This window comes from Equus quagga, chromosome 1, assembly GCF_021613505.1.
Source record: "Equus quagga isolate Etosha38 chromosome 1, UCLA_HA_Equagga_1.0, whole genome shotgun sequence".
Lineage (NCBI taxonomy): Eukaryota > Metazoa > Chordata > Mammalia > Perissodactyla > Equidae > Equus > Equus quagga.
This window is the reverse complement of record NC_060267.1, coordinates 56,874,377-56,900,490: the sequence shown is the minus strand read 5'-3', so window position 1 is coordinate 56,900,490 and position 26,114 is coordinate 56,874,377. Positions and strand designations below refer to the sequence as shown.

General features: G+C 38.3%; 1 protein-coding gene across 4 annotated transcripts in view; it reads left to right on the top strand.

Moving 5' to 3' along the window:
• Window positions 1–6,415: 6,415 nt before the first annotated feature.
• The window catches only part of DCP1B (decapping mRNA 1B), a 52,132-nt gene continuing 32,433 nt past the window's right edge, over window positions 6,416–26,114 (top strand). Inside the window, exons 1-3 of one of the 4 annotated variants that reach the window (XM_046679002.1) lie at window positions 6,416–6,565; window positions 12,143–12,183; window positions 16,183–16,310. In XM_046679002.1, the coding sequence (XP_046534958.1) occupies window positions 6,416–6,565; window positions 12,143–12,183; window positions 16,183–16,310 (319 nt within the window). The remainder of the gene's footprint in view (window positions 6,566–12,142; window positions 12,184–16,182; window positions 16,311–26,114) is intronic. The other 3 variants (XM_046679010.1, XM_046679018.1, XM_046679026.1) reach the window with 3 other exon arrangements.

Here is a 26,114-nt window from a genome sequence, read left to right as displayed (position 1 = left end):
TGTGGCATTTGGGACACCGCCACAGCATGGCCTGACGAGCGGTGCCGAGTCCGCACCCAGGATCCGAACCAGCGAAACCCTGGGCCACCGAAGTGGAGCGCGCGAACTTAACCGCTGGGCCATGGGGCTGGCCCCAGATTGTTTCAAATCTTAACCCCTTTGCAATCTTGGGGAACACAGAGCTATATCTCCTATATTATTTCTTCCTCTGTCTGTGAAGTCTCTGATACATATGTTTTAGCTCGCATTCTCTATCTTATAAGAATCTTGGGAACAAACTGCCTTGGGAATTACTGTGTTCCTTGTCACTTATGCAGAACTTTGTTGACACGATCTGAGCATCGGCTAGATAACTGGACAAGAATGATCCCTTCTGGGTTTCTATTAGAAATAATAATAATGATGATAATTATAATGATAGCTTTTTCCATTTGCAGAACATTTTACAGATTGCAAATCTTTTTCAGGTACATTTTCTCACTTGATCTCATTTATCCCATGATATTGGTAGGGCAAATATTATGATCACCAAGTTACAAATGAGGTCACTCATTGAAGGTCACATAGATAAAAGAAGGTTAAACTAGTTTCCCTTTCCAAAGGGTGCCCTTTCCACTGTGCTCTGTTGCTTAAAAAAGAAATGAACCATGCATTGAAAACAACTGATAACACATGGCTTCAAACTGTTTTCCTCCACTGGGAGAAAGAGGGCATTAATTTTTCACTCTGTCATCCCTTAGTACAAAATTCCTAGCAAAAAGGGCAATTCATACAGGCAGCATGAGCAGCGCATCAGAGGCTGTTTAGGTCGTTTTAGAGTCACAGCCTCTTAGGGGGCATCCTGGAAGCTCCTTTTTCCCCTCCATTCCAATACATTCTGCTCCAGGTTGAGTGCAAATTTTGAGGTTATTTACACAATAAAGACAAGACCACTAATGAACTGTGTATTTATGTTTCTGGATTATTACGCCATAAAAAGTTGGTTTATATTTGTATACAAACATCCATATATGGCTACAAAACCAAACATTTTTCAGTTATAGCCCTATTTTCAAAAAATTTAAACATCCTATGTTCTTACAATTACCTTGATTGATTAGGTGATGAATTTTATCTTAGTCATTGCAATGTTAGAAAAATCCCAGACCCAGACGTTATTTTTATCATACTAAAATTTGTTTTAAATTGTGGTATACAACTTTATAACACCAAGTGTTAGCACGTATTTAATCTCATAATGACAATTATAAAATAATCATGAAACCCAAGTCACCAATATTTGAGGCTTCTGAAAACACATGGGAGTATACCAGCACTGTGGAACCCGATGGAAGTTGAAGTTATATGGATTAAAAAAGAATCTGCCTGTTTAAAACGATCTTTTACATATATAGAGCCTGCAACTTAGTATATTTGGACAAGTGATAATGACCTGGTTTTACAAACACAGACTGCTCAGGTAGAAAGTAGGCAGAAGTCTGGCTTCATCCTAGAAGGACAGAGCTTTAAAAATTGGGGAAAACAGAATATAAAAAAGAGAACAACTCTGTGGACCAAGGAGATGAACAAAATGGCAATGCTGAAGTCATTACGACATTGTCTACCTTTTTTTTGTGCGTGATTTCTCATCTTCAATGTTTTTTCCCTTTTTCTTTCTTTTTTTGTTCTCTCTACAATAGGGAAGTTAAAGAACCGCCTTTCCATGTTTTCCTGTCTGCCTTTGGATGCGAACTCTGAAAGATCAGGACTTGGGACTGTATACTCTTTTACCTCAACTTGTATTTCAGTATGCTGTGAATCAAGGGCTCTCAGAAAAAAGACATTTAGTGAGTAAATTCAACTAACTCAGGGTTTAGTCCAGTAGAATAAGCACTTACTACTAAATCTCTACTCAGCACAAGGCATCGAAGCCCTAAGGAGACAACCAGGTGAAAAGCAAGTATATAAAAAAATAAACCATTATGAAACTTACTATTTCCCCTTTTTTGCTTATCTGTCAAGAAACTCAAAGCTAACTTTGTTGTCAATTGCAATAACTGTTTTCAGCCCAGATTTTCTGTAATAATTCTCTTCTAATACAGTGACTAATTTTTTGTCCTTTTTAGAAGTGGGAAAACTATATATAACCAACTAAATAATTAAATAAATGGCTATAATTTGAGATAAAGTGAGTTAAAGTATGACGAGAAAAACAGCAAGGGTGCACCAAGAGGTCCTGGGAAGGAAGGATTCTGGAGAGGGAGGCGGGAGGTGAGCTTTCTGGGAAAAGGTCATTCCAGGCTCGGGGGACAAATGGGCAAAGGAATAGAGAGGGGAATGTGTCGGATATTTGGAAGAAAACAGTTCAGTTACAGGAAGGTGGAAACAGGACATGGGTCATTTTTCTCCATTAATTCTTGAAAACAAACAGATCCTTCTTTACTAAGAATCATAATGGTGTGTTGTCCACGTGTGTGAATCTACCAATAAGCAAGATAATAGTATGTTCATCTTACTCATTCATGAGATCAGCGACTTGGGATGACGTGATCCTGTAATCTCAGCACAGACACAACAAACAACAATAAATGGTGAAGAATGAATGAACGAATTTCATTCAGTGGACACTAAATAAATACTTTATGATTGTGGTCGTATAGGTCACTCAGGCTATCGGGCATTTTTGCTGTATGAATATTTAAGACACCATAATGGCCCTTGTATTGCCTGCTTTGTCTATTGAGCTGAAAGTAATTTGGGGGCCAAGATTTACCCTTTACACCTTAAAGGTGGAAAAATTGAAAAATTAAGAGGAAAATGATCTTGTGTAAGGATTACAGAACTTAAAGGCAGAGCTGGAGAAAAGGAAAGAAATGTCTCATCATACGTGCAAGGCAAATGCAAAGCAGACTCTGTGGGTTCATGCCGAATAATCAAAATTAGCAGAGCTAATCAAGTGAGAGTGCCAGACTCGTTATAAAGGAAAATCTATAGTTTTTCCACCTGTGTAGGGAAAAACCCAGTTCTTCCCTATTACGAGTTTCTTCCCCATGTGTCTCCTTTACTACTCACACAGAACACTTCATTTCTGACACTTCTGGTCACCAAATATGTGGAGGTTTTTCCCCACAACAAGCAGTTCTCTGTGACACCAGCTGTCCTACAGTTCAACTCAATTCTGACACTATGTACAGGAGATAGCATCAGATCCCACAGGTTAAGGGCTCAGTCCCACAGACTGCCCCCGCCCCCCAACACACACACACTTCAGACACCGGTCACAAGCCCAGGTTATCACTTGTGCTCCTCACCAACAGGCTGTATATCAGAAGTTCCAAAGACCCCTTCCCTGGGTTCGATTAATTTGCTGGAGCAGCTCATGGAACTTGGGGAAACACTCACTTAGACTTACTAGTTTATCAAAGGATACAGTAAAGGATACAGATGAACAGCCAGATGAAGAGATACACAGAGCGAGGTCTGGGAGGGTCCCACACCAGGAGACCCTGTCTCGTGGAGTAGGTGTGCTCCACCCTCCTGGTGTGTGGATGTGTTCACCAGCCTGGAAGCTTCCCAAACCCCATACTATCAGGATTTTATGGAGGCTTCCTCACATAGGCATGATCAATTGTTAAGTCCATTTCCAGCCCCTCTCCCCTCTCTGGAGGATGAGGGGATGGAACTGAAAATGCCAAGCTTCTAATCATGGCTTGGTCTTTTGGTGACCAGCTCGCATCCAGAAGTCATCCAGGAGCCCACCCAGAGTGCCTCATTAGAACAAAAGATGCTCCCAGTGCTCTTATCACTAAAGAATTTACAAGGGTTTTAGGGGCCCTGTGTCAGAGACAGGTCAGAGACAAACATTAGAACAAGAGAGGCTCCTACTGTTCTTATCACTTAGGAACTTAAAGGGGTTTAGGAGCTTTGTGCTAGGAACCGGGGGCAGAGACCTATATACATATATATATTTTTTTCTATTATCTCACACTAGTTCATCACAAAATTCTCCTTGCCCATATGACAAATTAAGCTTGTTTTTAGTACTATGTGATCAAGAGGAAGGAGAGTGCAGTAATACTGGAGACAAGCTGGTAGACTAACATGGGCATCTGTCTAGTCGGCTTTACGTGGTTGCTTAGCTGCTGTAGTCCTATGATTTTCAAACTGCAAGTCACAATCTGTTAGATGGTCATGAAATCAACTAAGAAGTCACAATCAGTGTTTTTTAAATGACATATGTAAATATATATGTATCTGTCTATCTATATCACTTAATATCACTTAATTAATATTAAGTTTTCATGAAACTTTTGTTCTAGTTAATATCCGATATAAATATATAATGTATCTTCTGGGCCAGATTGCAAGTGAGCCGCAGCCCCAGTCAAAAAAATTTGAAAGCCACTGCTGTACTCTCCCCCACTGGGAAGTCAGGCTTGGTGTCAATGGGACTGAACATCCAAAATGGAGCTTAACCAAGCAGTGTAAAAAAAATTAAAACTGACTACAAAGATTCTATTGCAATTTATTTAGGTAACTGCTTTGAGAGGCTACCTGTGCCATATCTATGATATTTCTATATCTAATATGGTAAGAGTTCATGAATGTGGGTAAGTATTTCTGCACAATTGTCCTAATATTCAATAAAAAAAAATGGTTTGGGTCAATGGTTCTCAACTTTTTCATTTCAAGACCCTTTTACACCATGAAAGATTCTTGAGGACTCCCTAAAAGAGCCGTTATTTGAGTTTTATCTATCTATATTCACCATACTGGAGACTAAAACTGATAACTTTAAAGAATATTCATTCATTTAAAAATAACAACATAAAGCAATTCAATGTAAATATAAATAACATATTTTATGTAAAATATATTTTTTCCAAAACAAAAAAATTTAGTGAGAAATTGGCATTAGTTTACATTTTTGCAAATCACTTTTTAGTGTCTGGCTTAGTAGAAGACAACTAGATTCTCATAACTATAATCTATCGCTACATTTGTTTTGTTTGAATTTTATGAAGAAACTCTGGCCTCAAAAGATATGTAGATGGAAAAGGGATGGATATTTTAATAGTTTTTTCAGATAGTTGTGGATATTCTTCTTTGATAATACATCAAAACTTGATAAGAAGTAGTTTCTCAAAGGTTAGTTGCAATGTGCTATCTGAAACCCTGTCCCTTAACTTTTCATATTCTGCTACGTTAAAATCCATTAGTCCTTGAATGAATCTTTGCCCATGCATGATTATGTAACATCAGAAATTGGTCATTTGGAAACTATTGGGTCACTGATTAAGCAGATCTTTCAAATGTTGACACTTTTCATTATGCAATTATTTTTTAAAAATCATACTCATTAATATTACAATTGATCTCATCAGAAAAGACTAAGTATTGAGAAGCTGTCAAACTCATGGCAGTGGATGGATATATGTTTTCTAAACTTCTAATTCCCGTCTGAAATCTCACAACTTATCATTGGCAACAATAATTGTCCTTTGTTTTCCTGGAAGTAATAGGTACACATTATTTTCGGAAAAATGTCTGTCAAATAGCTGTCTAAATAACTATAGTTTGTCCATCTTCCTTCAAGTAAAAACAGTGTTCCATGAAAATAAAAATAAAAACCCTAGTTCGGCTAGCAACCCAAGCACGGAAGGGTTTTCCTGGAGACAAATATGGCATTTAGGTATTTAGCACGCATGCTTTACGCATGCTCTCTGTTTTTTCACACAGAATTTTGAAAGTGTGCCGAGGGTTGAACTTTAACAAAATTAATTAATTGTTACTGCTTTATCATGAATACTCTCAAGTGACGCTGGCCCCTGCCTTGGTTCATGCTGAAACACCTACGCTTTTACTCCACCACTGTTTTTGCATTATTGGTGCAAAGGTCGACACAGTGAAAGAGGCAAATAAGTCTCAGCATCGTCACGAAAATGGTTTTGACCTGGCAGACCCCCTGAAAGGGTCTCAGGAACCCCCAGGGGTTCGAGCACCACACTTTAAGAACCACTGGGCGTTAGTGCATACAGAAATAACAGTTCTCTCTCTTCAGTTATTAATGTTTGAGGCTTAATTATTATTACGGGTTTGATCACGGAGCTCCAAAACAAAGACGTGCCAAGGCGTAGAATACATCCAATCGCACGTGCAGCTCAAACGCTCACACGGGAAGGCAGAAGCTCCTGGGGGAAAAGGGCTGCGGACCGCGAGCCTGGGCTTTTGGTTGCCAGTGGCAACGATCGTCGGCTGGAGGGAGCGCGGCCACCGATTAGTACTGTCTTGCGCCCGCCGCGGGACGAGAGGGCGGGGCAGGGCTGGAGGAGGGCGTCCCGCGACTGTTCTCCGGCTGCGAGGGGGCTCGCTCGTTCTGCTATCAATTGAGAGTGGCTGCCGAGCTCCCTGTGTTGCTGTCGGGGAGGGAGGGAAGATGGCGGCCGTGGCGGCGGGCGGCCTGGTGGGGAAGGGGCGCGACATCAGCCTAGCGGCCCTGCAGCGCCACGACCCCTATATCAACCGCATCGTGGACGTGGCCAGCCAGGTGGCTCTGTACACTTTCGGCCATCGGGCTAACGAGTGGGTGCGTGCGGATGCGACGGGCCGCGCAGGCGGCGCCGGGCGGGGCGGGGCGGGGGTCGTCCGACTCGGGCCTGGAGAGCCCGGCCAGGGGAGAGGGCGCCGGCGGCCTGGCGGCGGACGGAGGCCGAGTTGCGGAATTGGACCCCGGGGCCGAGGTTTGGGGGAGAGGGAGGCCGACCTGGGAACCCGCCTGAAGTTGGGGAAAGACTTAAATATTCAAGAGCCCCGCGTTGGGAGAGCGGCCCGATCGGGGCGGGACGCGGGGAGCGGGGCCGCGGCGCTGACGGGCTCGGCGGGGCGGCCGGAGGACGGCAGTTCTGCTCTGCAGCGTCAGTCCTAGACGGGACGGAGAGACAGCCGCCCTCGAAAGAGGGGAAGCTGGAGTTTGAGCTCAGGGACACACCAAGAAAGAGCAAACGTCGGGAAAGGAAACCCTGGGTCTCACGCTTAGAAGAAGCCTGACGCTCTTTGGAAAGATGATTACACCGCAGCCCACCGAGACCAAAATAAGTTTGATATTTGAGTCCATTTGGGAGCCGAGTTATTTTAGTGCTCCTCTCAAAGCAGAAGGCCAATAAATAGCAGTGGAATGAAATTTAATTTTCCTCACAGTTAGAATCGGCTAGGAGCATTAAGACGCTAGAGTCCTATTGCAGGAATTGCTACTTGCGATTTTGTGACCCTCCCACTTGAATGTAGAGAGATGTAATTTTTTTCTCTTTTCCTCGTAGTGATTTTTGCCCCAGATAATATTAATCTATCTTTTGTGTAAACATCCGTTATTTTTTAATGAGTTACAAAACAGTATGAGAACTGAGCCTGAATGAATGGATTTAAGATTATTTTTTAGTGTATTCTCCCAAATAGTCACAAACATCAAAATTTAAGCAAGGAAAACATCCATATTGAACAAATTTATATATTTTTTAACACCTACATTCAATTATATGGTCTGCTTATCCCCCGTATAGATCTTAAGCAATTTGTAATTAAAAATTCACCTGAAAATCTTTAGCAAAAATAAAAAAATAAAGAAGTAGGTCCTAAAAAGGGGGAGAGAACAGTTTTGCTCTAAGTTCTTAACTGAGGAAATTTACTGAAAAGGGGTGAGGAATTCCAGTCTGCTCTCCTGTGGCCAAGCAAGAAAGGGAAGGAGGGGGCTCTTTAATGTTCGTTGTTCTGTAATAGGAAGTATACCTGTTGATAAGGAAAGAGGTTATTTCCCCCTGGTTTTCAGGGGAGTTTGTCACCTGAGTCTTTATGAACGACATTGAGCAATATAGTGGACAATTTTCACTGGCAATTTAGGAAAAATACAAAGGTATTCTACATATGGCTCTTATACTGCTCTATAGAAAAATGCCAAAGGCATGATGTCATAATTCTGTCAAGGTAATTCTGTAGTAGATAAGGATCAGGAATGTGTAGTTCTGTAAACTGATGACAGTAGGATTAGAGTCTGGAGAATCCTGAGAAATTGTTAACATGTAGAGGAGAGCATTCCTCATGAATAACAGTTGCTTCCCATAGGCTTTTGACAGGAAGCGTGTGATAGATACATGTTAAAATAGTTACCAAGGTTTATTAGATACCCAGTGAAGCCCTGCCACCAAAGCCTCATCAAAAGACAGAAGTGCCACAATGCATTGTTTACAGGAGTTATGTTTTCCTGCTTCCTGGACTTGTTGCCTTCAGACAGGGCATCATTCATGCACTAAACGGTCATTCTTTCAAAGTACTAGTCTTCAAGGCTTTGGTATCCAGAAAACAGAGAGAGACCTAGTTGCAGTTGCTGGAGGTAAACAAATTGTCACCACCAACTCCACATGCCATCACTCAGGGCCTTTGAGGAGCCTTTTGAACGTAAACCTAATAAAAGTGTAAAGAACAGTCTGGAGAGTGGAGGAGAAAGTATTTGCAAGAAGGTGCGTGGGATGTAAAGGCATTAGGGCTGTAAAGAATTCTTATTACGCTGCAAATAGATGAAGAATGACTTCAGGCATCAGAGCAGGAGGAGTTAGGAATGAAGGGGGGTAGAAAATGAGCTACTTTAAGAAAGGATTGAGGAGTATTGCCTCATGACGGGGATAGGAATTTTAGAGCTAGACCTGTTTCCCGTTACCAGGAGAGACCACTGCCCCCAAAGTAACTATGTGTCAATTAGAGAATATACCGTGGTGGTGGTTTCACCTCTCAGTCCTTACAGCAGTGGTTCTTAACTGGAGTTGATTTTGCAACATTTGGCAGTATCGAGAAAATTTTTGGTTGTCACACAGAGAGGGAGCTTGTTCCTGACACCTGGATGGTAGAGGCTGGGCATGCCGAATGTCCTACAATGCACAGGGCAGACCTCTATCACAAAGAGTTATCCAGCCCCAAACGTTGAAGATGCTGAGCTTGAGAAACCTTGCCTTAGAGTAACAAGTGTCCTGTTGTTCCTAGCTAGTAGTTTTCTGTGCATCAGAATCACTTGGAGTTTTAAAAAGTGTGACCCACCAAAATAAAAATCTCTGGATATGAGGCGCAGGCATCTGATGTTTCTTGAAAGCTTCATAAGCGACTCAGATGCTACATGCATGACTGAGAGATTTCGAAGGATAAACGACCTGGTTTTTTTGTTATGTTAACATAGAATAATCAGTGAGATATAAATTGCTTTGAGTTGTTTCAAAAGTGTCAAATTGTGTGCTGAGTCCCAATAATTTGCAAACTAGCACTATTTTATATTCTACTTTAATTTTGAGCTAAATTTTTTAGCACTTGTTCTATTTCGTAAGAGGATAACATTAAATCATTAAATTATACTTTTAAAATTTAAGCTAAAATCCCCTAGAACTGAGAAAAGTCCTTACTTGGAGGACCTAATAAAATCTTGTTTTAGCTAATTCCCATTCCCCTAACCCTGGGCTTTGCCCAGAAGTAAAAAAAAATTGAGTTACCCTTGGATAACTGTGGAGGGACCAGGAAAATGCATGAATTTGAGCAAACAGCTCAAATTTCTGGTCTGTTATGTCTGAAACACAGCCGTAATGGACCCGAAATTTACATTTCCAAAGCCCCTTTTATCCAGGTGTCATAGAGCACTTAAAAATGTTTGTCATCAAAAGATCTGAGTGGTGTAGGCTGGTTCTCTCTCTTCAGGGGAGAAGCTGAGATGTAGAGTAATAAACTAGCCCAGGATGACCTGGCAAGAATCCCGCTCCAGGTCCAATGTTGGAATCGCTGAAATATAACTCCGTTCCGTGAACAAACTCATGATTTTTGTGTGTAATGCTATATAAAAATCTCAGTTTTAAGAATTGTTTGTTATGAGTTAGAGACTAAGGAGAAGCATGCTTTTTGCATTTCTGATTCTGGGTTTTTCAAAACTGAAATGGGCAAAGTCTTTTTTTTTCCTTAAAGAAAAGGTGATTTCTGTTACTACTTCATCAAGGAAGAAAGGAAACAGTCAAAAGCTATTAGTTTTACATGTGCTGCTAGAAGTAAACATCCCGATTTGAATCTTTAAGTTGAAACAGTCCAAGGTCAGATACTGGAAGACAGGAAAGTGTTGTGGGTTTGTAGCAAGTGATCCGACAGTGCATTTAGGTTCTAAGACCTAGTTCCATCACCTGTATCTTGGCTTCAGTTTCCTATCAATGTAATAGATAATACCAAATATTTAATTTGTACAAGTTTATACTTAAAGGCTCTATGGGCTAGTATACACTTGGCAACTGTACCAGTTAGACTTTAGGGATGCCTACAAATTCTTAGACTGTTTGGGTAGCGTTTATTGTACTGTAGTGGCCATTTTCTCAATGATTAAGATTGTGATGGTTTAAGTAATTCTTAGTGTTTAAAGTGCACCCACGATACAGATTTCTCAGCAGATAGGAATTGACGCTGTTTGTTTACAAAGAAAGATGTTTCTGTATAGTTTTTGCGCTTTGATTCAGGGTATTTTTCAAAGCACAGTGGCAAATGGGCCACATTTGAGAAATAAGGATGCTTTTCATAGTACATTGAACTGATTTATACAAACTTCATAGTGTATCCAGTTTAAGGATGAACTCTAACTTTCTTAGCAATGTTATATATTAGAGAAAAGACTGGCTAAAATTGTCTTAACTGATAAATTCTTTATTTCTAATTACATATTGTATAATATGAGGATTAAAAAATCTTGTTACTAATTTACTCTTAATAGCTATTTGCTTCTAAAAAACAGTATTTGGTGATGTTTAATTTAATTTGGGGCTTAGTGGATTTTGTGTCCACGACTCCTAACGTAGTTCTCTGGGGAAGAGCATAGGTTATTGAACCAGGGCAGGAGTTCTCACATAGCAGAATCACCTGGATGTCTTAATAAAAAAGAGGTTGCTGCCTGCCCCCTCCACCCCCGAGTTTCTGATTCACTAGGTCTGGGGAGAGGCCCAAGAGTGTACATTTCTAACAAGTTCCCAGATGTGTGGGAACCCCACTTTGAGACCCACTAAACTAAGGTGACCAAGAAAACTGCTGCAATTACTTGAGCATGTGACAGGATCATACTTCCAATTTTTGGTGTGCCTCTTAAAAATTACCATCTTAATATTACACCTTTGTTCTTAGTGTATTTTTCACCAAAATTATGGAGTAAATTTTCGAGCGATTTTGGTAATGGATATTATTAATAAATTTGGGGAGGTTAAATAGAATGCTGAAATTAAACCATGTAAGTAGCGAAAGTACATTTTAAATTCTGAATTCTAACAGTCTGATTACTACTTAATCAAAGAAATAGATACTTAAGTGTTTTTTTCATATGTATTATACTGATGAACATTTTCATCAGGGCCTGGGCTCTTGCCTTTGGAAAGGTGGAAAAGAGCTTTTCCAAATGAACTGAAATGGTGGTTTATCATTTTAATTTTACCGCTTCGCCTAGTTTTTCTCAGGCAGATTTTTTGAGTCCAAGCTTGGTTGTGTTTCTGTCCAACTTTATTTCAAAGTTCAGAACTTGACTCTAAACATTCCGCACCAAGTTGTGACTAATTTGTCTGAAAAGTACAGCATCGTTCTATGTAGTAGTCAAAGTAGGTATTGGCAGATCATCTGCTCTCCTAGGTGACAGGATATGGCAAGAGAAAATGAACCCAGAAAATAAAGAGAAGGATAACGAAATGCAGATGCCAGTGCTTTCTGCAGCTTGCCATATCCCCAGTTTGGAGGATAGAGGAAAAGGCAGCACACTTACTATAATCTCTTCTTTCTAATGAAATCCATGGAGTACATGTATTTTCTTACTGTTTCAGCCAGAGGTGTGTTGCTATTCCTGTTTTTGGTAAAGAGAGATAATGATGGTTTATTTCGTAAATGACAAAAGGAGAATGACTGCTTCCTGCTGCTTAATAGCAGAACCAGTCAGGCAGAGAACCTCTTTCCTCCCTTCCCTGAGAAGAAGCCCTCATGTTGCATGCTGTGTGGATTTGGCTGTACTTGAAACTGGATAAAGTTCCTATTCTATAAGTTTATGTTCTCTAACTTCTGTGAATGGTTACTGTAATGAAGAGAATGTACTTCATATTTTGCTGTGTGTTTTGTTTTTATGTTTTAGGAGAAGACTGATGTGGAAGGAACCTTATTTGTTTACACAAGGTAAGAGTATTTTACTTTCATAACTGGCAATCTTTGAAATAATATTTTAGCTCAATTGTGTCACTCTTCTTTGAGTGTTGTTTTATTTCAAAGAGAAGTAAAGAACTGAATCTTAGTTTGAAGTTATTCGTTGATGTAAGGGAGGGATTACTGAATAATGTCACCTGGTGGAGTGTGATGAATACTAATTTCAGAATATAATTTAAACTTCAATGTAGATGAACTTAAATCTTTGTGTTCTTTTTAAAATAGTATTAAATATTTACTCTTTAATTCAAATGAATGGTGCAAAGTTCTTGATACAATGCATTGGCTAGGAACTAGAAGTACACTATTAAGACTATTAGATTGTTTAATCAATATTTGGAAAATAGTATAATTGGTCACCTCCCCTGCCCCGACCCTTCACTCTAAAGAAGCGTGATCCAAAACTAAAGATGTCTTTGAGACCTTAATTGTCTAGATAATAGGATATATTTCAGGATAGATCTAATAAATTCATGTTATTAGTAATTTTTATCAGATATTAATATCACATGCACACAGAGATGTATAGTATTTATATTGTCTTAATACCTAAACTAGCTTAAGGAGATTTACATAAAATGTCATAGCTAAAGTCTGTCACCATCAGTGAGAGTGCAAAGATAAAGTGCAAAGGCTTCGTACAACCCCTTCTAGGGCTCACAGTGTGATTGGGGAGACAGAAAATGCACACGTGCCCCCACACACGCACAAGTATATGTTTTTTACACATAACATTTTATGTTTAAAGATAAAACATAATATAGATAGACAGTTGGTAGGTTATAAGCAGTGAATGGTCTGCTGTGATTGTGGAAGGCTTTACAGAATGGGTGAGTCTTGAGCAGGCCTCAGGAGTAAGGTAAAACTCAGCCTGCATTGAGGAGAGGGAAGGGCAGTCTGAGTAGGAAGAGTGGGATAAGTAGAGCTGTAGAACCTAGTGTGTTAAAGGGACAGTAAGTAAAATGACTCTGGTGCAGAGGGCTCGTATTGGTTTATATTATTTAGAAGTTGACAATAAAGGTGAAGAGATTTTGCTGGCTTGGGATGTGTTAGACTAAGGATTTTGAAATTTATTTTCTTAGCAGTAGGGAGTCATTGAAGGTTTATGAACAGAGAAGTAATAGAATTATGACAAAATGTATGGGGGAGGTCAGTGTATTAGCATTATAAGGATGCATTGGTTCTAGAAGAAACTGGAGTTAGGGAGGACATTAAGAAGATGATTGCAGGGCAGTAGATATGAGATGATAAAAGATGGACTGGAATGATAGAAGTTGAAATGAAAAGGATTTATTGAAAGAATGCATGTATAAGGGGAAGTGTGAAATTTTAAAAATAACATTAAGATTTTGAAATAGACTGAGAGAATGAGAAAATCATTCGTGAATGGAAAGATAGGAGGTGAAGAATCTTGTCTGAGGATAAGTTTTAATTTTATTTTGAAATAATGATTTTGGAGTGATAGCAGGGCATTCAAATAGAGATGCTCAGCTGCTCAGGATAGAAAGGGTCAGGGCTGGAGGTAGAGAGTTGGGGTCATCGTCCTTAATTTGTTCATTGAAACCGTGAGAGAAAAAGTGTTCTCTGAAGGAGAGGAAACTGATGAGGGCTGATGATTGCATTTTCAGGCCAGCAAGGATACAGAAAAGAGTCAGCCATAAAGATACAAGCAGAACTAAAACACTACAAAGAGGCCAGTTGCGGGCACAGTGCAAGAATGGTGGAAGTCTATGTGCGTAGCTGGAGGGGGAAACAGCAGTAGGAGTGGAAAGAAAAGAGGGGATGAGTGAGGCCGTCAGAGTAGGTAATGAGGAGGTCAGTTTATTCACTGTTTCAGAAAAGTGTTGGTAGTGCCCAAGAGTCATTGGCTGTGTTAGTTTACATTATGTTCCAAAATATTCCAAAAGCACCAGAGCACACCACCAAGTGAGTTTATTCAGTATAGACTGCTCTTAAGAATTCTGAAACGTGGAAAGAAAACCAAACGATTGAAGTCTACTGTGAGCTAAGCACACAATATGCGTTCTCATTCATTTCTCACAAGTATTATTCTTTTGAGATGTGAAAGAAAAGATATATTAATATGCATTAATGATTTATTTTAAGGATTTTTAGTAGGGTTTTTCTTTTTTTGAGTACAGAATAGTGGCAGATTATACAAGTGTTTTCTCTTTTGTTCCCAAACCAAATGTCGGTTTGTATTTTCAAGTACTTCTTAATATATTCTGAGTTCTTAATGGAGCTGTCAATTAAACAAACCATTAAATTGAGAAACAAATCCTTCCTTACTTGTTAATCTCTTCCCCAAATCTAACTTCTCAAGAACCAGAGTGCTCCCTCCCCCCCCCCCCCCCCCCCCCCCCCCCCGCCCACTGCCAGATGCCAGATTCTACTATGTTGAGGTCGTTCCTCAGTAGAGAATGACAGAAAACTCATAAAAATCAAAAGGGAGTTTTGGGTACAGGTAATGGAGCTGCCAGTAATATATTTTGACTTCTCTTATAGATAGTGCTTTAGAGCGATTGGCATGTTCATCCCCGAACCTATTTTATAAATTATGACATGGTATAGTACCCATGCTATTAGAGAGGTAAGATCCTGTTGTGATAATGAAATAATTAAAGAATCAAGTTCTGATTCTGTAGAAAAGCACCTAATCCCATTTTAAAATTTCTTTCTTTCCTTTATTTCCTCCCATGTCTTCCTTTCTGTAATAGAGAGTTCATAGAGACACCCACTGGTGATTTCTGAACTTGACACTTCCAGAGGACCCTCTGTCAGAGATCTTTGGAAGTCAATTTTCGTTCTTGCTCAGAATTTAAGTTGAAATGATTATTGTGATTATTTCTAGTATTGGTTATTTGCCTACCACCACTTTACCTCTTTGTAAAATAAGTTAGGCAAAGATTGCCTTCCATCAATTTTTAAATTGGAGATCTCAAAAGAAAATTCTGTAAGTGGTAAGGTAGCTGTATTGTACTTCTTTGTCAGCATCAGATGATTAGAGGTGAAATAAAACTAACATATAAATACTTTTTCTTCCTGTTGTTCATAACATTTCTGTGGGTTTGTTACCCCGGTGCCCTAGATTGAAGTAAATAAATGAACTCTGCTTGTTTCATTTTCAGTGTGTAAGCATGTGGTGTTTCATTTGTCACCAGAAGTTGCACAGTTGAAATACTACATCGCTGTCACCCAAGGGTAGACAAATGGATGTGTAGTTGTTAGGGTTTATACTCTGTATAATTTGGGTTCTTTCTTCCTGACAGAGAGGAGGCACTGAAGGTTTATTAAATGAAATGAAAATTAAACAGTCACTAAATGCCATATTTTTATGGAGAAAAACTTTTATAATTGTTAATCTGTGAAGCTGTTTGCTTTAAATTGAAGAAAACAAAATTGCTCTTTGCATTAAATTATATAATCTTTTAATTATGCTGTATCTTATCACAAGTTCATTCACCAGAGTTGCATCATTTCTGTAAGAAATTTTGCAGCTTTCAATTTCAAACCAACACTCACATTTTCTGTGAAGAATTTCTTTGTATAATTGTGATGTACACTCTGTATGAACTATCGAGATTCTTTAAAAATATCTCTCAGTAATTTTTTAAAAAGTGGTTACCATCCCTGCCTTAAAGGAATTTACAGCCTAGGTAGGGAAACAAGAGATAGATAGACACACACACACACATGCATACACATATATTCACGTAGTTAAATAAGTAGGACTTGATTTTACCAGTGGAATGGTGATGATAATCGTGTGTGTGTTACATATGAATTGGTACATAAATTAGTCTTATTAGCCAATAGTAAAGAATCATTGCTTTATATGTGTACAGTCTGCTTGCACAGAGCCATGTATCCATACAAAAAGGTTGAGGGACACATGGGAATGTAGGTCTTCTGAAGTGTGCTGTACTGAACGCCTTGTCTTTTCATATCCTCCCCACCCCTCGTGATTTTTAGATCTGCCTCTCCAAAGCATGGGTTCACCATTATGAATAGGCTGAGCATGGAAAATAGGACAGAACCCATTACAAAAGACCTGGATTTCCAGCTCCAGGACCCTTTCCTTCTCTACAGAAATGCCAGATGTGAGTCTTTCTGAATTCATTGGGTAGTTTTATTTCTCTAGTTTGGCCAAGTATTTAAAATTGTACAGTTGTACAGTGTGTTTGTGTTTAGTGTCAGTGACTCAGGGGTCAGCACTGGTTAGCTTGGGAAATGCATGCCTAGTTGAGGGAATAGCTTCTTCCTTGGGAAGGTTTAAATGAAAACAATGTGAATATGATGACGTAAATATTTAAACCCTGTTTTCTGCAGCTAGACCGCTCTGCATTGTGAACCCATCAGAGATTTTAAGCCTGAGCAGGGCTGGGGGAGGAATTCTTGGTCAGGAGACCACAGAAGGACAATAGATGGTGCTGTAGAACATAGAATTAATGATTCATCTAGTGGCACTTTCCTTGTGTATCACTTCTGACTGAGTCTCCTTGATAATATGTTTGACAGAAGGGGCCCGTATTCCAGAAGTGCCATCCTTTGCATAACAAATGAAAAATCAAAGTCCAAAGAGTTTTGTTCATTAAGAATTTCATAACACTCTGTAATGTTGAAGTTGTATTAGGTGGCTAACTGGTCCTTGTCAAATTTGAAATGAGGTAGCAATCACCTATCTAATATTTCTGTCTCCATTTTGCTCTTGTGTCTTATCTGACCACTTGTGTTGGACTATTGGGGAACCTAGAGAAAAAGGGATGGAAAATATATAAACTGCAGGAGCATCTCCACACAGAGAAACAGAGAGCACAGTAATAAGTATGTAAACGTGTGTGCACGCACATGTTCTGTGCTTTGTGGATGACATTTGAAAAGACCTTGCAGTTAAGAAATATTTTCCATGCATTTCCCACCCTACTCTTTGAGCTCAAGATACAAGAATTTGCCTACGGTATACTATTCAGTGTAATCTTAATAATGAATGTAATACAAGCAACATTTAATGTTTAACTCCAGTGAATTGCATTAAAATGATGCTATATTTACTTATAATTATATTCACATATAATTAATTGTCATGATAGGTGGTCATTCCTATTATTTAGAGAATACAGTTAAGTTTTTATGAGAAAAAAATGAAAGCTCATAAAACTGTAACACGACTTACTAATGGTAGATCCTGTGAAGTGAAAAATTTAGTAATTAGAGAAATACTTTGTTTTCTATTCCTATTTCTTTGCTGGAAGGTGTAATTTAACCTAATTGTAGCTTATAGTTTGAATTGTTTGTGCGCTTACGGTAATAGCAGGTTTTCTTTTCTTTTTTGAGGTTATTAGATTCTATGTCAAATTAATATATAATTCAAATCCTAATAAAATAACCACAAAAATAAATATAAAATAAATGAATGTTAGTGACTTATAATAATCACTTTTGGTTGCTCTTGTTTTGGTAAATGCTTGGTCTAATCAGTATAGATAATATTTTAAGTGCTTATTACAGTAGTACATATTAGATTTTAAATCACATAGTACTATACCAAAAATATAAAAATACAAACTCTCTTTAATGTGGTTGATTTTAAAAATAACTTTCCTAAGTCCCACAGGGTTTATGTGATAGGAAATACTATTTGGATCTAATGGACATGTGAAGCCTCACCTTGCTTCTAGGCCTGTGCTGTCTTACAATATGGCAGTCGCTAGCTGCATGTGGCTGTTGAGTGCTTGAAACGTGGCTAGTCTGAATTGAGCTGTGCTATGAGTGTAAAATACACACTGATTTTCAAAGACTTAGTACAAAACAAGGGATGTAAAAAAAAAATCTCAATAATTTTCTATTTGTTCTACCTGTTAATACTTTGAATATGAGTTAAATAAAATATATTATTAAAATTAATTTCACCTGCTTTTTTATTTTTTTAATGTAAAATTACATATGTGGCTCACATTTGTGGTTCACCTTATATTTCTACTGAATGGCACTGTTCTAGGCATTTTCATTTATTTTACCATAGTTTATAATCACAACTTAAGCAGACATTTTCCCTGCCGTTTTGCAGATGAGAAAACTAAGGCTCAGTGAGGTGACAGATCTGACAGAAACTCATAAATTCTGATTTCAGTTCCATTGCTTTTTCTACGCCACCTGTACTGCTCTCTCCACTATTAAACATGAGTGCAAATTGAAGGCAGCCTTTGGCATGCATATTAAAGTGTTTCTAATGAATTTCTATAAGAAAGAAAAATGAAATCGGTTTAACAACAAAGAACGGAAGAGAAGGGATCTATTTACCTTTCTGGGTTTGTTTTGCTTTTGTTTTTCTCCTTAATATCTGGTACTGATTGCCTTTGCAGCCATAGTCATTTGGTTTTAGTTTATTCCTAAAAGCCTTTTCAATCTCTGTCATCAAAAGTTCACAGCAGGGCTTACCCCGGGTGCTTTCAGGATCACAGGTACCTCTCAAGTGTTGTTAAATAATTTAAATACTTTATATCCTAATTGCATATGGTTTACATATTCTCTAAAGAAAATAGTATGTAAATGAATATAGATTCACTCATCATCCTTTGGACAATGAACCCAGGTTCACTCAGGACTTGTTTTTAAGACTCTGTACCCCTCAAGATCTGTATAGTCAAGATCTTTGGCCTCTGTGTGCCATAGACCATATTTAGACATTGCAAGAGGTAGAGTTGATAGATGTTTGTGGTGTTTTCTCATGGAGTTTTTTTTAGATTCAGTAGGTTAAAAAAATTAGTATACCTAAGGAGATAACTATCCCTCTCTTGAATTGGATGAATTTAGACGAGTAAAATAAAGAAGTGAAAGTCTCAAACTCTCTTCATTTAATTATAATAATAAAAACAGATGTTTAATAAATAACTTTGAATTTTGACCAAACACAAAATATATAGTTTTATTACAATAAAGGATTTAATAGTTTTTGAAGTTTGTTATAGTAGGATTTGACCTATATGAGCTTTAAAAGTAAATAAGATGGCTGTTAAAGTTAGGACGAAAAATTCATTTATCCAACAAACATTTATTGAACATTTGCTGTCTACCAGCACTATGTTAAGGCTTTATATAGGTTATTCTCACAACTTTTCTTCAAAATGCTGTTATTCCTGTTTCTGAGGAGACTGAGGTTAAAGGGATTAAGTAATTTACCACGGTCCAGGACTGTTTTGAGACAGAGACAGCATTTGAACTGAGAAAGCCTGCTTTAAAAGCCCACGCTCCAGCGGTGAAAGTGCTAACATGTGTATGATGCATTTGAGTAAGATTTACCTTTTAAGAAATACTTAATCTTTTTAGTGTATACTCTAAAGTTTAAAAAGCAAGTTTGTTTTTTTTTTTTAAGTTGGGAACCTATTGTGTTGCAGTTATATCAAATAAAAACGAATGTAATGAAAAGCTGAATTTGACTGTTTCTTTTATATTATTCCCCTTTAGTAACCATTTGCTGTGTTTTTCATTTCACAAGTAAGATTTTGATGTATGGAGGTATATTTTAGAAATGTATTTTCCCAAAGATATCATAATATTTAAGATAAATTACAGACAGCAGTGACAGATAGATTTCAGAGCTAGATCAACATGTTGAATATATCATTGTCTATGGTTACAGGATTAGGATGAAATTCTTTTGAGTTGCTTGATTTTACTGCAGACGTAAGCCTGGAGCTTAGAGCAAATCAGAAACGGCAAAATCAAGATATTTAGGATCAAAATGTCTTAGAAAACTCTCCTCAGTTTTAAAGCGAATTTATCATGTTGAGTAGTTTTGTATTCAAAAAGAAATGCAGTTTAAATCCTTTATTGATATTTGTAGCATCTGGGAAAAACGGCTATAAATAATGGAAAATGGTACACTGAATGGAAATAATTACAGACAGTCCTCATCTTTCAGATGGGCCATGTCCTAGAAGTCTCCTTTTATAGATTGGTTGGTGGACTTTTGGTTAAATATGGCAGATTGAAAACATTCCTGAAACTCTTGAAATGATAGCAAAGGAATTAAAAAAGGCGTAAACCTACAAGGGTTTGGATATCAGAATACATTCACAAAAACAATATTTTAGTTGGTGGTTAGGTTTCTAAGTCAACTCACAAGAGCTTTTTTAGCCCATGTGTACCTACTGAAGCATAGCACACTGACATTGTAGTGATGTACATGTGAAGTATTACACTAGCATGTATAGCCTGATTTCTACAGGAAAATTAATTCAAGAGTAGAACTTGTGTAGATTCTGAGAGTGTAACTTCCTTAGCAGCAGGGCAGAGGACTTCCGGTGCCCATTTATCTTAACAGATCATTGGTAGGCTAGGAATCTATAAATTGTATTTTAGCATATGGTAATAGTAGAGTAAACTTTGAAGCCCTTATAGCCAGTTGCTAAGTCTTAGTTTTGTAGAGGTTCTGAAACTCTCTCCACCTTTCCATTCCCACATCCATTCCAATTCAGGGTTTTGTTACCTGTTACTGGTATTTCATAACTCCATATAATAAAAAGAGATTAAGCTTCCAATACTAGCCAAAACAGAGTAAGTTCACTACAACGTATCTCTCCCACTGGTTACAACAAAAAGTTCTGGACAGAATACAGAAAAAAAACTAGTTGAGTATTCTGAAAGTAAGCAGTAACAGGCATATTGGGGAAGGAAGTAAGAACTGGAAGAACCAGAATGGCAATGAGTGTCATGATTTTATTCTTTAATTCTTTATCTGTTGGCTTTAACTCAAGAGTGGGCCAAGTCACAGAACTGTGGATGAGAACAACAAAAAAGAGAGAAACCCCTTTTCTAGTCTGGAGACTAGAGATGGACTCCTGTGAGCTACCAAGTATGAAGAGAATCTCTCCCTTCCCTCCTTTTTTTCTCTCCTAGCCCTACCCTGAAGCCAGTTGCAGTGCAAAGCTGAACTGCCACTGTGGCAGTGATGGTGGTGGCACAGGCACCTAAAGATCCTGAGAAACAGCCTGTCAGTGCCATAGGAAAGGGAAACAAGGGCCCCTGTAGTCTGAAGACTGAAGAAAAGCCTATTATATATTTTATCTTTCTTTTGCTTCATCCTATGGGCAGCTCAAGCTATAAGAACTGCCTGACAGTGTGAGAAGCTAAAACTCTGAGAGAAACCCTCACTTTTCAGCCTGAGGAGTGGGAAAAAGGGCCCCTGAGACCTGGAGAGTAGGGGAGATTCTAGAGGAGAGAGCTGGGTAAGGAGATCCCCTAATTCTCTATGTGAATTGACACAAGTCCTGGTTTCAGCCCTGTGCTTCTACATGCAACAGAGCTAAAGAAACATAGCAAAGGCTTTGAGAACTAACCTACAATGTAAACCTCCATCCAAGTCCCAGACTAACACCCAAGTTGTATATATATGGGGCAGGCACAAACAGCTTTGAAAATGGAGCTGACTTGGGAACCATTGCCCACAAAAGGCAAGACAGAACTTCCTGTATAACCCTAACTGTATTAATTGCCTTGTCAAACAAAATCAACTTTCTCTGGAGGGTGTTAGGAGGACTTAGAGTCTTGCAACGTAATCAAAATGTCCAAGATACAATCGAAAATTACTAATCATTCAGAGACCCAGAAAAATCTGACCAACTCTCAAGGGAAAAGTCAATCAACAGATGGCCACCCTGAGATGATCTAGATGTTAGAATTATAAGCCAGTGGCTTTAAGACAATTGTTGTTACTATGCTCCATGAGGTAAAACAGAATTTCTTGAAATGAATGGAAAGGTAGAAATTCTCAGCAGGGAAATAAGTATAAAAAAGAACCGAATGGAAAATTTGGAATGGAACAATACAGTATTCATTGGATGGTCTTAATAGCGAATGGAAATGACAGAGGAAAGAGGAGTCAGTGAACTTAAAGAGAGATCAATAGAAATTATCCAAACCAAAGAATATAGAAGAAAAAGATTTAAAAACCAAACAAACAGGGTCTCAGAAACCTATGGGACAATATCAGAAGGTCTGAATTTGTGTCATTGGAGTCCCATAAAAGAACAAGAGTGGTGTAGAAAACATATTTGAAGAAATAATGGCTAAAAAACTTTCCAAATTTGGTGAGGCACAAATAGATGGATTCAAGAAACTCAGTGAACCCCAAACAGGATAAACCCAAAGAAAACCATGCCCATAAACATCACAATTAAACTGCTAAAAAATAGGTTTAAAAAAAAATCTTGTAAAGAACCAGAGGAAAATGATACATTACTTATAGAGGAACACTGTTTTGAATGAGTACAGATTACTCTTCAGAAATCATAGAGTCTGGACAACAGGGGAGCAACATTTTAAAGTGCAGAAATAAAAGAACAGTCAAATTAGAATTCTATCTCCAGTGAAAATATCCCTCAAGAATGAAAGTGAAATAAAGACAGATGAAGGAAAATTAAAAGAATTTTTTGTCAGCAAACCTGCTCTAAAATAAATGCTAAAAGAAATTGTTCAGGCTGAAGGGAAATGATACCAAAGAGAAAGTTGGAACTGCAGGATGAAGGAAGAGCAATAGGAATAAGTATGTGAGTAAATAGAATATGCTTATGTTTTCCTCCTCTCAAGTTCTTTAAAATACATAATGATTATTGAAAGCTAAGTTAAAACATTGTCAGGAGGGGGTTCAGTGTACATAGATGTGATATATGTGACAACTACAATGAAAAGGGGAGGGGAAAGGGACATATATAGTCATAAAGTCTTTATATTTTGCTTGAAGTGGTAAAATAAAAACTGTAATAGACTATGAAAAGCTAGGTATGTATATTACGATTCCTTGAGCAACCACTAAAAGAAAAATACAGAGATATAACCAATGGATAAATTAAAATAGAATACTAAAATTATTAATTAATTAATTAATTTATGGTGAGGGAGACTAGCCCTGAGCTAACATCTATTACCAATCTTCATCTTTTGCTTGAGGAAGATTGTCACCAAGCTAACATCAGTGCCAATCCTCCTCTCTTGTGTGTGGGATGCCGCCACAGTGTGGCTTGATGAGTGGTGCTTGGTCCGTGCCGGGGATCCAAACTGGAGCGTGCAAACACTCTGCCACCAAGCCAGCCCCCCCCCCCCAAATTTTTTTTTTAAGCTTGGCACCTGAGCTAACATCTGTTGCCAATCTTCTTCTTTTTTTTCTTTTTCTTCTCCCTAAATCCCCCCAGTACATAGTTGTATATTCTAGTTGTAGGTCCTTCTGGTTGTGCTATATGGGATGCCGCCTCAGCATGGCCTGATGAGTGGTGCCATGTCCGCACCCAGGAGCTGAACTGGTGAAACCCTGGACCACTGAAGTGGAGCACATGAACTTAACCACTTGGCTCTGGGGCTGGCCCCTAAAACATTTTTAAATAACCCAAAAGAAGGAAAGAAAGGAGGTAATGACAGAGCGAAAAAGAGGGGAGACAAAAATAAAAGATAAAATGGTAGATCCAAATCCAACTATGTCAGTAGTTACATTAAATGTAAATGGTCTAAGCATACCAATTAAAAGACAGAGATTTCAGGGGCCAGCCTGGTGGCACAGTGGTTAAGTTTGCACGTTCTGCTTCGGTGGCCCGGGGTTCGCTGGTTCAGATCCTGGGTGTGGACATGGCACTGCTTAGCAGGCCATGCTGTGGTAGGCGTCCCACATATAAAGTAGAGGAAGGTGGGCACGGTTGTGAGCTCAGGGCCAGTCTTCCTCAGCAGAAAGAAGAGGATTGGCAGCAGATGTTAGCTCAGGGCTAATCTTCCTCAAAAAAAAAAAAAGAGATTTTAGATTGGATTAAAAATCATGACCCAAATACATGCTGTTTACAAGAAACCCACTTTAAATGTAATGATATAGCTAGGGTAAAGGTAAAAGGATAGAGAAAGACATACCATGCAAATACTAATTAAAAGAAAGCTGGAGCGTCTATATTAATTTCAGACAAAGCAGACATTAGAACGAAGAAAATTGCCAGAGAAAAAGAGGGACATTGTATAATGATAAAAGGATCAGTTCACCCCAAATATATAACAATAGTTAATGTATATGTACCTAACAACAGAGCTTCAAAATGTGTGAAGCAAAAAGTGATAGAACTGAAAGGAGAAATTTTAAAATCTGCAGTTATTCTTGGAGACTTCAATACTCCACTTCCTATAATTGATAGGACAAATAGAAAACAGCAAGGATATAGGAGAATTGAGCAACACTTCAACTAACTTGAGATAATTGACGTTTATATAACACTCCATCCAACAACAGTAGAATGCACATTCTTCTCAAGTGCTCATGGACCATTCCCCAAGATAAACTTTGTCTTAAAATTTTTAAAGAAATCGAAATCATACAAAGTATGCTCTGACCACAAAGGAATTGAATAGAAATCAGTAACACAAAGATATCTGGAACATCCCCAAACATTTATAAACAAATAGACTTCTAAATAACCCATCTGTCAAAGAGAGAGGAAAATTAGAAAATATTTGAGCTGAATGGAAATGAAAATACAACATGTCAGATGCAACTGAAGTTTGTCTTAGAGGGAAATGTATAGCATCAAATACTTATATTAGAAAAGAAGAAAGGTCTCAAATGAATAATTCAAGCTTCCACCTTAAGAAATTAGAAAGAGAAGAGCAAATTAAACCCAAAGCAAGCAGAAGGAAAGAAATAATAAAAATAAGAGCAGAAATCAGTGAAATAGTAAATAGAAAAACAGTAGAGAAAATCAGTGAAACCAAAAGCTGGTTCTTTTTTTTCTTTTTGAGAAAGATTAGCCCTGAGCTAACATCTGCCACCAACACTCCTCTTGTTGCTGAGGAAGATTGGCCCTGAGCTAAGATCTGTGCCTGTCTTCCTCTACTTTATATGTGGGACGTCTGCCACAACATGGCTTGACAAGCAGTGCGTAGGTCTGTACCCGGATCTGAACCGGTGAAACCTGGGCCACTGAAGCAGAACGTGCGAACTTAACCGCTGGGCCACCAGGCTGGCCCTCAAAACCTCGTTCTTTGAAAAGAGTCATAAAACTGAAAACACCCTGGGCCAGACTGATCAAGGAAAAAAAAAGAGGGAGAGAGGACACAAAGTAGTAGTATCAGGAATGAAAGAAGGGATCTCTATAGACATTAAAATGGTAATAAGAGAAATACCATGAATTACTCCATGCCCATAGATTCAATAACCAGATGAAATGGACTAATTCCTTGAAAAGCACAAGTCAAAATGTGCTCAAGAAGTAGATAACCTGAATAGTTCCATATGTATTGAAGAAATTGAATTTGTAGTTGAAAACCTTCTAACAAAGAAAAGTCCAGCTCAGATAGTTTCGCTGGTGAATTCTACCAAACATTTAAGGAAGAAATAATGCCATTTCTACTCAATCTCTTCCAGAAAATAGAAGAGGGGGGAATACTTCCCAGATCATTTTAGGAGAGCAACGTTATCCTGATACCAAAACAAGACAGACATTACAGGAAAATTATAGACCCAAACCCTCAGAAATATAAATATAAAAAATCCTCAGCAAAAATACCACAAAGTAATGTTCATAGCGGCGTTACGCACAATAGCCAAAAGGTGGAAACAACTCACATGTTCATTGGCAGATGACTGGATAAACAAAGTGTTGTATATACACACATTGCAATATTGTTCAACTTTAAAAAGGAATGAAATTCTCATACATGACACCACATGGACGAACCTTTAAGACATTATGCTAAGTGAAATAAGGCGGACACAAAAAGACAAATACTGAGTGGTTCCACTTATACGAGGAACCTAGAATAGTGAATTCGTAGAGACAGAAAGAATAGTGGTTGCCAGAGGTTTGCAGGAGGAAGTCAGAAAGAGTTCCTGTTTAATGGGTGCAGAGTTTAGTTTGGGATGATGTAGAAGTTCTAGA